This window comes from Lepisma saccharinum, chromosome 1 (genome assembly GCF_977018435.1).
Source record: "Lepisma saccharinum chromosome 1, izLepSacc3.1, whole genome shotgun sequence".
Lineage (NCBI taxonomy): Eukaryota > Metazoa > Arthropoda > Insecta > Zygentoma > Lepismatidae > Lepisma > Lepisma saccharinum.
In genome coordinates this window covers 74,063,062-74,079,209 of record NC_139229.1, presented here as the reverse complement: position 1 = coordinate 74,079,209, position 16,148 = coordinate 74,063,062, and the positions used below count along the sequence as shown (strand labels likewise).

Here is a 16,148-nt window from a genome sequence, read left to right as displayed (position 1 = left end):
CCATGCTTTTCTGGATTATATGTAAATCTTTCACATTCCAGTGTCAAAATCTTGAGAATCGAAATATTTGTGCGGAGTTCATATTTCTGATGGCTACACAGCATGGGAAACTATCACCTATCCGCACCCCTCTCCCGAATATAATGAGTGAACCTTTTGATACTGGGCTCTCAAATAAATGGTTGAACTGTACAGATGACAAACGTTGCATTGCTATTTCCCCCACAACTAACTTTTTGAGAGGGAAATTTTGGTCCATGTAGTTATTGTGGTGGTACAACTCCAGTCTTTTTTTTTTTTTTTAGTTACAAGCTCATTTGTGGAATTAATATTGACTGGAATATAGTAGTGTGTGGAACATGGGGAAAAAAATCTTTATATTTATTTGGGAGAGGGGCTGGGCACAAGAAATTAGCTTCTTTGTTTTGCCACAAAACAAATCTCTCTTGCGATACTCTTCACGTTACATATTACTTCAGATATGTTTATTTTGAGTACAATGAATGTCCAATTTTACATTCCTGGATGTAACATTTTCCTCCGATATATATTCAATCACTGTGGCCTCAACATAGGAAGATGTTATAAATGTTCCCCAATTTCTTAGTTTTTTCACCTTGCTCCCCTGAAGAGCATGAAATTGAAAGTTTCAGAGATTTGAAGCATGATATTTATGTGCCGTTTTACACCCAAAACATCACATTTGGGTGCCAAAACTATAAAAGCTAAACTACGGAAACAAAATGAAGCATTTTTGCTCATTTTTCATCACAGAAAAAAAGCGAATAAGATGAATACAATATGTTTTTGAAAATAGTTAATATTTCTTCAATTTTGCTTTGCTACATATATAAAAGGGTGGCTACTCACCGGGAATTATGCATGAATTCTACTTGAATTTTTCTCCGTAGTCGTGAAAAATTACAACTTTTATTAATCCAAATCCTATTCAAATTATTCATGTATTTATAAATGCCCTGAGGCAAGTTTTTCAAAGTTGAGCTTTCATTTTATCCAGGAAGGCAATGAAAGCTGTGTGAAAAATAATTAATTCTCTCGTGCAAAATATCTTGAGGTAGATTAGGTAAATTTGAGTTTGAGAATTATCAATTTTTTGTAGATTAGTACATCTCGTAACATCTGTGACTTGTGTTTGTAGATGTACTTCAAGTCTGATTATGTGAAATTGTAAACAATGACGCAACCACAGAGGGCAGGGAGACATTGTCCCTCCAACCTTGGATAGAAATGAGTTCTAGGGGGCCAATGGGGCAAACATTGACGGCCAAGTGGACCTGCAGGTGACAATTACCGCCCACAACTTCACATTTTATGGAAATAAAAAGTTGTAAAATTGATTGATTGATTTGTGGTTTTAAGTGCACTTTACATGACCGGATCAAGAAAGTGTGGGGCGTTACCTCCACACTCCCTATATGCCTTCATGGCATGGTGCTAAGCAAAGGGGAGCACTTTACTTTAAGTGCACTTTATGCACAGAAAGGCTAATCGGGACTGAACCTACAGTTTAACATGGTTCGGAACCACTGTGCCATGTGCCTCCACCGGGTATCGAACCCGGGACCCCTTGTTCACAACGTGACAATGTTACCACTACACCATAGGGGAGGCCCAAAAGTTGTAAGAGAGAGAATGTATTGGCGTCCCGTGAAATTATTTGCACCCTATTTCATCATATCACTCATCCCAATCTTCGCAAATTAGCCAAAAGTGGCACAAGAATCGAAGTAAAATAAACAAATCAATAATAACAATAATAATGTTAAAATAATATTATTATCAACACTATTATTATTATTAGTACGTTTATCATGGTACTTGACCCCCCCCCCCCCCAGACAAAATTTGTACCTCTGATTGTAAATAGAAACTCCGTACCTTAAATTAAATATTTTAATTATATTACGTATATCGTTTAATTGAATCAGAATTTTTGGATGTTGGAATCACATAGACCCTTTATATTATTAAGATATTTGTGTGTGGATGTTGAGAGGTGGTAATACACAAGGTTGAAATAGAGAAAACATCTGCTTGAATTTTTGGAAAGTTCACCTTGAAAACCGGGAATTATATTTGAATTTTATCATGGTCCTAGAGTAGCCACCCTGTGTAAGATGCTTCAGAAACTGATCACTGTATCCCAGCCCCATGTTCAACAGTGCAAAGATAGTTGGATGAACATATGCTACAAGCAACCTATAAAAAATGCATAATAATAACCCGTGGCGCAACAGTGCGTGAAGGCCAGGATCTACCTACCAACTGCCCTCCTCACTCCCATCTGCTGAAGTGGGAGACCATCCAACCAATTACAGGATGAAGTGTGGCCAGCATGACGAGCCCCCAGTTGTTGTAGGTCATCCGGGTTATGCTCCTCATTCGCAACTCTCCAATTCCTCACGATTGCGGTTGTGATGTTGAACACAGTTTACAAGGACAGCGCTATGGAGAAAACTCAAGTGTACGAGTGGTTTTCTCACTTCAAGAAAGGTGACATGTCGATTGATGGCAAACCCCGTTCTGGACGTCCATCAACTTCCAGAACGGAAGAAAATGTCGATAAAATTCGTGAACTTGTGCTCGAAGACCAACGACGAACCATTGCAGAGCTGGGGAAGTTATCTGGACTATCTTGGAGCTCGGTTCAGTGAATTTTAACGGAAGATTTGGGAATGAGAAGGGTCGCTGCAAAGTTTGTACCTCGGAATCTGAGTGACCAACAAAAAGTGTGTCGACACATGCCATGCTTTGAAAGAAGAGCTCCGAGTGCAGGTTTTTGGCAAAAGATCAGCATGACTCTCTTGCCCGATGCCCTTAACTCACCCGACCTCGCTCCGTGCGACTTTTTTTGGAGGAAGGAGCTGTCAGCCATCACAACAGATGAGTTTAAAAAATGTTTCCAATGATAGGGTTGTTTTGTAAAAAAAAAAAAAAAAAAAAAAAAAAAGAAAGCTTTTAAAACAAATTCCGGTTTCTTTTGGGTTCACCCTCGTATAACATGATAGGATTCCGTAAACCTGCAAAATCAATGCAAGTGTGTCAAAATCATGGAATGTCCCTGTTCGGTTTCATGTTGGCTGTCTGAAATATTCCGTGCATAATACGCACCACAGTTTTTGGGAGCAAAAAGTTTGGAAAAAAGTGTGCATTATACATGAGTAGATACGGTAGTACATTTTAACAAAGCATGTACTCTTGATGAATATGAGAGCTCTTTCAAAATCTTGCCTGTAAATGTCGCTCATTTCATGCAAGTATAGAAAGAAAAACACCATGGAAAACAGACTAGTGAAATTGCCACAAATATTGCTGGTCATATATTCAATAGAAGCCAATACCTGTGACACGGATTGGCTCTTGCAGTCACATGACTCCACTGTGTACAGCATATACGGGTCATTCGGTCGTCATAAATAACGAGCTGTAAGCGAGTTTTTTTTTGTCAGTTATTAAAGTAATTTAGTTTTGTATTTTAATTATTATATACTAACTTCAATACTTTGTTTCTTGTGCTGACATTTTTATTTCTATGTGTGTTGTGTTGTGTTTTGTTTATTCATAACTAGTCATATTTACTATGATGATAATTTTATTTTGCAAGGAAGTTGTCAAAGCAACTTTCTTTTCTGCTTGTTTTAATTTGTAAGCAAAAATGGTTGCATTGTGTAATTTTTATAAGTCTTATATTTTTCTGATGATGATTCTTTTTTGTCAAACGTGTTTTGAAAGTGCCTACTCTTGCAACAAGTGCACTAAGAGGCATGGTGGAGGGATTGCATGCATTTTATGGATTAATTGCATTAAGGCACAACACTTTCATCATAAAATATTTTTGTCATTTTGTCCAGTTTATCATGATGAGGACCTGAACATCCTTTAACCTTTCAGCCATTGTATAAGCTAATCTTCAGCAGTTGCATAGTTAAAAGCCATGCAGAGATTTAAAGTTTTGGGATCTTCCGCTCAATTACATCATGTGGTAAACACCTGCTATGGTACACCCTTGTAAAAGTACATGAACCTTTTGAACTTTATCTGAAGATCAAAATGCTCCTAAAATTGCATGTCATATCGTAGTACACCTATACGTACACAGACTATGTCGTTGCTATTCAGTTCATTTAAAAAAAAATATTACAGTCCTCTTTAACATTTTGCACAAAATTATTTCCTCTTGCATAAATATGTTACGTCATCACTCCTTTTACATTTCATACATTATGCAAGTTTTCCACCAGTTTAGTAGTGAAGAGCATTCATCTTGCCACCAAAGTTTCCAGGTTCGAATCCCTTCATCAATCATCTATTTTCTAATCATTACTCATCCTCCTCATTGTAATTAGCCAAAAGTGGCAGAAAATGCAACATAAAATAAGAAAAATACAGGGTGGCCACAAGGTGTGTGTACCCCCTCCTTTATTTTCGACACTACGATGGTAATAGTCTGATTACTTGATATGAACACATACCTGTGTCACCTCTGGGACTTCTTGGAGGCCCTTCAGAACGTATTGGGGGGGACATCACTGCCCGGAAAAGGGTCTTATTCACACTTGCATCGCGAAGTGTGCCAAAATAGGGTGCAGAGTTTGGCCATACTACAAAGTAGACTGTCTCCATACCGATGTTCTGGACACACAAACCATCAGGTATGTTCATATCAAGCATTCAACCATAAGCATCATAGTGTCGAAAATAAAGGGGGTTACACACACTTTGTGACCACCCTGTATAAGTTTTCCTGGCAGGTTTATGAAAATAGTCAAATTTAGTTTTCAGTTTTTGTGAAATTAATGAACTTGTGTTTTAAAAACCAAGGTAACTATTTATGTACCATATCTTGAGCTCGTAAGAAATACCAAAAAACTATGGAAGAAATGCATAATTTGAGATTGCAAGGAGGAAAAAATTCAAAATGTGCATGTTTTTAATTTTGTTGTGAACCACAAAGCAGGTGCACATCTTGCTACAGGCGGGAGCAAATTAGTAATAATGTATGTGTGCAGCATTGGACTTATATCCCATTTAATAGTTGTATAATTTGAAGATTGATGTCATTACTGTTTATAGGTGTTTGCTAGCAACATGCATTCCTTGAATCCACATGCAAGAGTGTGTATCAAAGAAATTGTTTTCAAGCAATAGATTGGCTTAGTATCTCAGTCACTTTCACAACATGCACTGTAGAACCCCACTTTCAAACCCTGAGTGAATCATTTCTGGTTCAATATTTGTCTCTGCGGTAGATTAAAATTTTTTCCAACAACACCCACAGACTCACTTAAATGTAAATTTCCTTTAGTAGTAAAATGAGGATAAGTATGAGACTTGACCATAGTTTCAAGGTAAGTATGGCGGTAGAGAAAATGTATAATTTATTTATATGTTTTGCGTTTCAATATGATTATAAGAGGATTTTCAGTAAGCAATCACACAAACCTGTTAAATTCCATGTAGCGTTCAACATATTTTTTAACCTGTTGTGAGTTTTAGTATTTAAAATGCATTATCGTGTGCACCTTCCTTTGTATCTACAGACTTTTCAATGATTTATAAAGATTTGTTGCCATTCTTGTAGTTGAATTCTGTACCTTTTGACTAGATTGCACTGAATTTCCTTCAACGTAGTTAGCATGCAATCTGTTGAAAGAATTTTATATAATTTTTTGACGAAACTGTTTATCCTACCTGCATTTTTTTGTTTACCAACTTTTTAATATTAAAAAATTAATCAACAGATGGCTGCTGCATGTTGGTGGTTCTACTTTTCAAAAGTGGTGGACCTTCTTGACTCGGTGAGTGATATCATTGTAATACCCTGTAGTCTGCTTTTATGTAGCGTAATCTTTCTGTAGTATTATAGTGGGCAAAAACTGAAGGAAATTATAAATAGTTGCAATATTTTTAAGTCTTTATCTGCCAATGCTGATGTTCTCTTCTGTTGGGTTCCTAGCTAAGTAGGCATACAGGGGAATGAAGCAGCTGATGCTGCTGCCAAGTCTGCTGATGCAAACGGTGACGTTCTCATCGACCTGCAGAATGTGTTCCATTGTAGCCTTCTTGACACTTGGCAAGAAGAGTGGAATGCAGAAACGGGGAACAAGCTTCATATTATTAACCCCATCATTGGTGCTTGGCGTTCCTCGTCATGAAGAAGTTCTTGTTATCTGACTTTGTATTGCACACAGCCATGTAACACTCAGTCACTTACTGCAGGGGCTGGACCCTCGGATGTGTCGTATTTGTGTTGTTGTTTTGAGTGTTTGGCATATTCTTATTGAATGTGCCGATCTTGCTTTCCTCCGACAGGCTTTTAATCTTCCCATCCGTTTGTCATCCCTGTTGGGCGATGACATCGGTGTTTTATCACGTGTTTTTATCTTTTTGAGAAGAGCTGGCCTCTTCCACAGTCTGTGAGAAGGCTTTAAGTGATTCTGACTTTTTAATGTGTTGTGTTTGTCTTGTGCAGGTCCCTTTACAACATTGCACTTTTTATTTCTCCAAAGGGGCATTTTACACCCCTTGTTTTAATTTTTCATTCAAAGTCAGAATTTTAGGTAAGGAGATATTTTACCAAATATATTGAAGGGTGCAAAATGGCCTCAAGTGCTGATGCACCCAAAGTGAATTATGTCATGTCTGCTATGTGATGATAAGCATCGTACTTTCTTACTTTTCCAAGCGAGTGCAAGTCATCCGCTCTTTTCGACAGTACCTTAAGCTACTTGGCCTTCTCATGCTATGAAATGTGAATCACTGCCCCAGTCAGGAGAAAGGTTTCTTTGTTAGGTAGTTATTGAAATGAATGCTGACTGGATTTTTACATTACGTGACTTATCTGCTGAAAGGGGAAGATAAATTACAGGAATTTTGGGCTGTGTTTCCATAACGGCAATTTTCTCTTGACTACAGCCTCAGACACTTTTGACTTGTGAAAAATTCACTAGAAGTCGGTATGATTGTTGCAACCCAGAAGTGTCCATGACTACCATATTTGATATTTTGATTGGTAGTGTCCAATACAGTTATGAATATTTATTATAACTAGAAAAAGTAAAACGTTTTAACACATTAACTGCCAGGGTGGTTTCATCAATTTTGCCTCCTGCACCAAAGTGGTTATTGGACTTTATTTCGCATATTTGAAAACTTCACTTCCCTGCCTTGTCGGTCATGCCTTATGTCTTTCATTGTTATACTGGTGACGACAGCACCCTAGGTACAGTCACAGACACTGCCGGGTTGTAATGATTGATTGATTGAGTCGGTGTTTTTAGTCCATTTTATGCACAGTAAAGCTAATTGGGACTGGACCTTCAGTTTAAACTGGGTTTCGAACCACTATGTGCCTCCACCGGGAATCAAACCCAGGACCCCTTGATTACAAGGCAACGGCACTACCACTGAGCCATCAGGGAGGCCCCCCGGGTTGTAATGAATTCATTCACTTTCAATGGAATCGTTAGAACCTGGCTGTGGCAGTTAATGTGTTCATGAACCTGTTCAACAACAGCTGAGATTGTATTGATAGTTTATCATGTTGCTGTCGCCGTACTTACAGTATTGTCATTTTGTTATAGTTGCCATAAAAATGAAATTCGTGGATGTGGACAAAGCAAACAAATATAAAACGTGCACTGTTGTAACAGTTCTTCTCAATTAGGACAGTAATACATTTCAAATATTATGGTCTGTCAATTATTCACACTTGTCTGTAATTTTCTTTAGTTTGGACATACTGCTTTCTGCACATGCATGTCAAGAGATTGTGCATGTGTCGTTGCTTTAGTACATGTTTGACCATCATTACTCACGTTCTTTTATTATTGCAGGGCGAATGTGGCCATGGCATTTTTGGTTTGCTCCAAAGAACAGCAAGCCGAGATTCGTTAATTGTGGTCTGATGGTGCACTGGAGGCTGAAATACACCAAAGGCTTGTATCAGAAATTAGGGAAGAGTGTGCAGATGACTTCATTGATAGTCACTTGTCAGTTTGTCAGAGGCATGGCATGGACTTGCTCATTGTTGTCATTTGTAGTGGATATGAATGGGCATTCTGCTTGTCCTTTGTGCTTAACACCGTGCAAACTTCTGAACCCATTCGAACACACTTCGCCTTGGTATAGCACTTTTCCCACAGTGTAATGCAAGTGTTCAGTGGATTTCAACTTCTGGTACACCTTCAGATCACAAAATAACAAATCACTGTTCTTTTGTGCAGACAGAGTGTGTCTCAGTCATATTTACCCTGCAACAAGAGAAAATGAGTGATGAAGGTCAAATATGCACTGAAGGAACGACAAATGCACACACTTTTAGCATGCACAAAGCAAAAAGCAGTGTGGCCAACCTAATGAAAATGTCAGCAAAATTGTAGATAATTATTGACTGGCCCTAATACATTTATTCATCATAATTTTGACACCTCCGATGCCATATTGGTAACCCCTTGTAATGAAGGGGTCCCTGGTTTGATACGCAGTGGAGGCGCATACTTGTTCAGATCCCACTTTAAATTGTAAGTCCAGTCCTGATTAGCATAAAGTGGACTTCAAAGCATCCAGCACCAGACTAACAATCTATCACACACTGTTCCGCAACACTCTACCCTTACAGGACCGCTTCTGGCAGGAAAACCCAAGTAAACAATTAGTCCTGGGTTCCCACCCCTTTCTTTCCTCACCACAGTGCTCAGAACCAAAGAATCAATCACAGACAAGAACTTCCTGAATTAATGTTGCAGGGTGATGGCTGAAAACTTGCAGAAATGGGCTTTATACATTTATTTACAATTTAACAAACAAGGCTCGGATTCTTCCATTAATTTTCTAATTTACATTATTTACATTTCTCTAATTTGAGCCCCACGGCAGAACTACAGCGTGGAAAGCTAGCTAGCATCAGCGGAACCACCTCGGGATGCTGTTTCTAATGGGAGGCCACTGAAGACCGAAGATCACTCTCCCTTCTACTATCCATTTCACACACACACTGTCCTGTGCTCTGTCAGAGAGGCCATATTTATACTTCCTCGTCACTTGAGGGAGGGCTGAAAATTCAAATCTTATTGGCTCTTGTAAACTACACTGAACGATGGAAGAAACCCAAGCATACAGAATTATACAGAAACACACTAAAACACAAAACAAATACTGTTTCTAACAATACATATTGTCAGTTGCAGACCAATTGGTGTATTCATTTAAACTTATATTTTGGCCGTGGTGGCTCAGTCTGTAATGCATCTGACTACCTTGCTAAAGGTTCCGGGTTCGATCCCCAGCCGGTTCAAATCCGGGAACTTTTCTAACGTTGGAAGCGGCCCCGGCGCCCACCCAGCATCGAATAACATGGGTACCTGGGGAATCCCTTGGGGGTAAAGGCGGTCAGGGGCATGATGATGATCACATCATCCCCACTCACGACCGGATCAAGAAAGTGTGGGGCATTACCCCCACACCCCCTATACGCCTTCATGGCGTGGTGCTAAGCACAGGGGAGCACTTTACTTTTTTACTTTTTTTTATTTAAACTTATATTTTTCCATTTACTCTTACATTAATTTTTGGTTTATAGTTACTATCATATACAGATACTGTACTGCATACAAATGTCCTGATATTGTTATATTTTTACAGATATTCTTTGTTCTAAGGAAGAAATTGAATCAGTTAACATTCCTGCACTTGTATCATCATTCAACAATGATTTTCAATTGGTATGTTGGCACACTGTATCTGCCGGGAGGACAAGGTGGGTATTAGCATGTAAGGTTATTTAGAAATTGTTTTTCCTCCGTTAACTGTTCTAACTTGAGTTGAACCAATACCAATATATAAATTTTCCATTGTAGCCTTATGCACAATATTGGTGCAACATAAATGGGAGCTTTAAATTTTGCATAATTTCCAGGATGATTCGACTGCACCAAAATGTCATGAAGCATCTTTATGCAAAAGACCAAAATGCCAGAAAAATATTGGCCGGAATCTGTAAATAAAATCTGATTTATACTTTCTGATACCAAAACCAGGCCTCTCCAAAGATGCAGTGGTAGCATCGTCACCTTGTAATCAAGGTGTCCCGGGCACGATTCCCGGTGGAGTGGTTTGGATCCCACTTTAAACTGTAGGGCCAGTCCCGATTACCCTTACTGTGCATAAAGTAAACTTAAAATGCCAAACTCAATCAAAAATGTTACCAAAACCACTGGTTTCGGCCAATATCGATACACCAGCATCGGAATCGGCTCAGCTTAAGATGCTACTGCAAGTACAACCTTGGTGACAGTGAAGTTCGACCAGAAAGGAATACGTGACTAAATGCACAGAGGCATAGGCGGTGGAATGGGTGACCCGCAGAAGTGACGCATGTGTGTAAGAGGAGGCGTGTGAGCAGGCAAGAATCGTGATCTCAGCATGTTGCACCCAAGGTCACGTAAAGAACGAAAACGGGGAACTATACGCGTGACATTGAACTTCGACCAGGCACCAGACCCATACGGAAAATTCCAGATACTGGCGCATTCGACGGAAGCATGACGTCACGGACACGATAAGGGAGTCCGCTGTATATAAGCGCGTGCTGTGCACCGAGGAACCGCAGTGCATCATCATCACCAGGGGCAAACCTATTGACAACACCGTGAGGAGAAGAGTGGTGGAGTTGCAATGGGATGGACTCAGTGAACGGGAAATAGGGCACCAACTGAACTTAACCAAGTCAACCGTCCACTGCATCATCAAACACCACCAAAATACGGGTACTACAGAGCCAGGTAAGGCCCCCGGTCGAAAACGCCTGCTGAGCGTGCGTGACCTACGGATATTTAGGCACTATATCCAGACCAATAATCATGTTTCTGTGGCCGAATTACGACTGTGGACTCGAGAACGCTTTCACATTGAAGTGTCAACCAGAACCATTCGCCGTTACCTACAGCGATGCGGTTACCGAGTGTACAAGGCGAAATGTAAACCCTTTCTTTCCATGTTGAACTACAGTGGGCACGAATGTACCGGGGATGGACATTTCGGCAGTGGAACAGGGTTTTGTGGATGGACGAATCCATTTTCAATGTCGTGTACGGGAAAATACGGAAAACAGTCATTTGTCGGAAGGAGGAACAGAATGAAGCAAAATGTTATGCACGTCGGGTACAGAAACCTGCGTCAGTGATGGTATGGGGATGCATGACGGCATCTGGGGTTGGCCCACTACACGTCTGTGAGGGCATTGTGAATGCACACGCCTATACACGCATACTGGAGCGGCATGTTCCCACAGTGCGAAGGCACCTGTTCCACAGGCGGCGTCTCATCTTTCAACATGACAATGCCAGGCCTCATACAGCGCGGCTGACAAGAGAATGGTTGACTCGCCATCACGTGCGAACTCTGCCATGGCCACCATCGAGTCCCGACCTCTCGCCCATTGAGAATGTGTTGCGTGTTCTTAAGCGACGTGTGCAACAGAGAGGACCCACGACAGTGGCTGCTCTTATCGCCTGCCTGCAGGAGGAATGGCACCGCATCGATGTGGAATACCTTGAAAGACTCGTCCACAGCATGCCCCGACGCATTGCCGCAGTTATTCGCCGACGGGGCGGCGTCACACCATGGTAAACAGGATCCCCTCTAACAGTGGTCGAACTTCAATGTCACGTGTAGATGGACGAAAATGTTTTATTTTGTGTGGACACCATACATTGCTGCGTTGCAGCGGAAATTTCTGTTTTCCTTTGTTCCATGTAGCCTGCTGAATAAAATATGTTCAGCATATGCATGTGTTCTCCTTCTTTCACAACGCACTCCTATATTTGTGACTGGTCGAACTTCATTGTCACTAAGGTTGTATATTCTACAATTTACCAGTTTTGCCTTGAAACAGTCTTCATCAGGATATTAAAATAGGTATCATTTATTTATAATAGGGATGGGCCGATGTGAAATTTTGGCGGATACCGATAACCAATGTTCTACTGATCCGATATAAAATTAGAAATGGTCCTTGAAGAACCTGAAAGGTTCATTGACCTCCTTGATAAATGTGTTTCAAGGTGACTGCAGTGCAAAAGAAATTGCATATTTAGACATTTACTTTTTAGAATTTAGGGCATGGAGATTATCCATAAAATTACAACAAAATGGCAGAATTTTGCACTAAATTATCAGATATTTATCGATATATCGGCCGATACCGATAAAGTACCGATTAATCAGCTCCATCCCTAATTTATAATTTTTTGCACACAACTTTGAATTTTGCTCAAGTTTGAGGATAAATAGCTCCATGAAAGTGTTGCTGGACCCCGTGAAATACCCAAACTTTGGAGAAGTATTGACCTGTATCTGAATAAATTCTGACCGATACAGGTGCATCGGTATCGCTTCAGTTGCTCTGATTCTAGATCTTTTTAAAATATTTTTAGGTCAATTTATGTTTGTTTTGAAGAAGTTTTACATCTTCAGTTTCTGAGCACTAATGATAATGATAATTTTTTTTCTTTCCAGCCTTCTTTAGCGGAATGCTGAACTCGCTTGTGCATGTTATAATGTACACGTACTACTTCTTGGCTGCTTTGGGTCCACACATGAGAAAGTATCTATGGTGGAAGCGTTACCTGACGCAAATCCAACTGGTAAGCCACTTAACGCACTTGGACTTCAATTGCACTGAAATGTGTATTGGAAGTAGAATTTGATTACAGTGGTAGCTTCTCCTAAAATTCTCCACTAAAAGAGAAACCTTACTTCATGTCAGATGAGCAAGGATATGGGAGACATGCTTCAAAAGATAACATGAATTGCAATGAAATACTTTGCATTGAAAACTTTGTGTTGTCAAAGACATCTGAGTAAAGTATTTGAAGCTCAGACTTATAAACTCTTCCTTGGGATGACACAAAGGAAAAATCGAAACTAACTTTTGCACTAGGTGATGTGAGATAATATACATATCATTTTATGATTCCTTTATATTTTTTAAAAATATTGGAGCAACTGTCAAGTACAAGGGAGAGTCAAAGGAAAGCCTTAATTTGTTTTTGTTTATCTAGTACATTTCTGTATGTAGGGTTAGACAAGTTTGCTGCATTTTAGCACAGACCTATTGTTGATCTACACATATTTTCAACTTTGAGTTAGTACCTGTATACCTTAAGAATAAGTCTTTGGGGTCCACATGCAGCCACTTCAAAGGCCTTTCCGCCCATCTACTGCAAACTGAGGCCATTGTCGAACTTTATCCTCCATTAGTAAACTTGCTGGTGTGGTATGTATGCACAAACATATTGAATTATCATTTGCTGAGAAATTTCTGTAACTTTTAGGCTGACAGGGCAAGATATCACTCCTCTTCACTGGTGCAAGTGTGTAGAGGAGGCGCCATCTTTAAAATGACAATAATGGCATTTTGAAGCTCAAGAGATTAGTGTTGCAGCCTTGAGGTCGTTTTTAAATAATAGTTGATGCCTCATGTAAATTTGAAATGTATACAATCTGTCCTACAATTTTTATTGGACTTTTAAGGTTTTCATTTGACTCTTCTAGTATATTTGAAAAAGTAATTCTTTCTACAAGAATCACTTTTGAAAGAATGCAGTGCAACCTCAAATGTTGCATTCTTGCATTTTTACATTTTTCTTTCCTGGTCTTTTGTCAAACATGGTATAAAATATTGCCAGATTTTTATATTCCACAGTTTAGCGATCTGTCTATGAGAAACTTGCAATTGAGGCTCTTTACTGTTCCTCTTTATCTCTTTTGCAATCGTTAGGATTCATTGCAGAGAACAAGAAGCAATTTGAAAACACTGGTTAACAAAAATTAACTTTTTGTTCACTTCAGAAAGAAAAATAGCTATTTCTTAACAAATTCGGCATGCTGCGTTTGAAAATGATGATAAAGCAATGGATCTGCTCAGATAACCAAGAGAAATCTACTTTTAATGAAATTAACTCATTTTTAAGGGAAAGAACTTTATCACTGAATTTATAATTAATTTTACAGTATTTGTAATATAAAGCAATATGTAGATCTACTTTCAACAAATAATTTAACGTAATCTAACTAGAAAAGGATACATTTTTATGTTCTTCATCACACACTGCAAGGAATCAAGAAAGAAATAGTTTTAACTCACAACAGAAAAAAAATTCAGAAATGAAGATAATCAAAAACTGAGTATCAGCACAGCACATAAGATTCACCCTGTTTTTCAGGCCTATTTTTAAAGGAAAACAGTGCATCTTATATGCTGGCAGATACAGTACTTTCCATATTTTTTGAGCATTTTCCAATATAATATATATGTGTGCAATTAATAAGAAAGGAATACATGAGTACTACATTGTGTAATTATATGATGAAAGTATTCACATTAATTGAGTGTATTGTTGCAGGTCCAGTTCGTCGCCATTGTTGCTCACCTTGCCGTGGGAATATGGAATAAGTGTGATGCTCCACTGTGGCTTACAGGATGGTCAATCGTCTATGTATCGTCACTGTTCGTCCTCTTTAGCAATTTCTACTTCCATGCATACAAGAAGCATGAAAAGGATGAATGCTCCGAGAAACTCCTCTTGAGCGAGAGAGATGAGAATGGATGCAAGCAGTACTCCAACAAGTTCACGCTGTTGAACGAGAAAGTGGCAGAATCGGCAGGCTTGGTGAAGAATGGCATTCTGGTCGCTATAGAGACGCGAGCCACTGAGGTCAATAAGTATATATGAGACACGCTATCACGCATTCAGAGGCAGAAATGGTAGAGCGGTCACAGTAGCTGATAGTAGGTGGTGTGTTCACCATTCACTGGTGGACACAAAGTAAAAAAAAAAAAGCACAACTGCTATTGCATTTGATAAAATTTACTAACTAAATATAGCACTGTAGATATATTTTAAATAACAATTTTTAAAAATACTATCACAATTCTATGAAGTATTTAAATAAAACAATCATTTCTCTTTTTTTATATAATTTGCATAAAAAAAAGAGAAGATTGAATCAAAATTGTGCTTTTTGTAAGCTGAATTTTTGCAGTTGAAATCTAAATCACCACTAAATCGTAGTTAGTTAAATTTTAGTCCCCCACGTAGTGGCTCAATGCGTGACCTAGAGAGTGTGAAAGGTCATCAGCTGTAACAGTTGCTGTTGCAACATGATTATTTATAGTAGTGTAGAATATTTCTCCCAATATTTTGTACGTTAGTTTGCGGTCGTGTAAGAAAAAATAATGTTTCCCCACAACCAATTTTTTAAGGATTTTATAGATGATGTACTGTGTGTGTCGCTTTGTTTTGTATACTTAGTAAATTGAATCTACCAACATTTGCTCTTATAACACTTTGGATGACCAATAAAATGCTGTAAAGAATATATATGTTTTATTTTTAGATATAATTAAGATTTATTTTTAATTATTGAAAAAAAAATTAATGGTGTTTTTATTGCTCTGACGGACCACTGGCCTCAAGTTATGTTTACAGTTTCCTGCCTGTTAGATTCTTAAATATTTTTATATTTATCAATTACTGACTCAAATTTAAATGCTTGTTCTTGTAATCACATTCATGGTAGCACTAATTAGAACTATACTTTTCTCAGTTGTAACTAAACATTTTCATTCCTCAAAATTTTGACAATTTTACTTACCGGCAAGTCTTTTTCAAGAGTTAGGTAAAGGATGATTTGTTTGGAACTACACATAATCACTAACATGATTAAAACAATTAAATACTATCAGTTACATTTTCAAGTGGTCAATTAACAATACAATTAAAACAATAAATGTTCAAAAAGTAGTGCATTGTTACAATTGAATTTCCTATGGCGTGGTGCAAAGCACAGGGGAGCACTTTACCCTTTTTCATCTTTTTTTCTTTAATTTAAGTACTAAAAGCTAAAATTATATATAAAATCTTCCATTACTTTTGTGGAGTGAAAGCCAGAAATGTTTAACCATCTATAGCCTGACAAGTTAAGTCCCGATGTGCGCAGATCGCTGCGGAGCACTTCCTATTACATCATCTTCCCCACCACTCTTCTACGTACTGGTCTGGCCTTGAGACTACAAGTGGTGCCAACTCAGGAAAATTAAGCTAAAACAAATATGACAAACTATT

At 38.6% G+C, this 16,148-nt stretch overlaps 1 protein-coding gene across 2 annotated transcripts in view; it reads left to right on the top strand.

The window, feature by feature from the left end:
• LOC145979608 (very long chain fatty acid elongase 4-like) overlaps nucleotides 1–15,389 on the top strand; it is a 28,032-nt gene extending 12,643 nt beyond the window's left edge. For both annotated transcript variants that reach the window (XM_083112607.1, XM_083112587.1), the window contains exons 4-7: nucleotides 5,763–5,819; nucleotides 9,664–9,778; nucleotides 12,538–12,665; nucleotides 14,427–15,389. In XM_083112607.1, coding sequence (XP_082968733.1) covers nucleotides 5,763–5,819; nucleotides 9,664–9,778; nucleotides 12,538–12,665; nucleotides 14,427–14,756 — 630 coding nt within the window. In that variant the 3' untranslated portion in view covers nucleotides 14,757–15,389. The remainder of the gene's footprint in view (nucleotides 1–5,762; nucleotides 5,820–9,663; nucleotides 9,779–12,537; nucleotides 12,666–14,426) is intronic.
• Nucleotides 15,390–16,148: the final 759 nt, after the last annotated feature.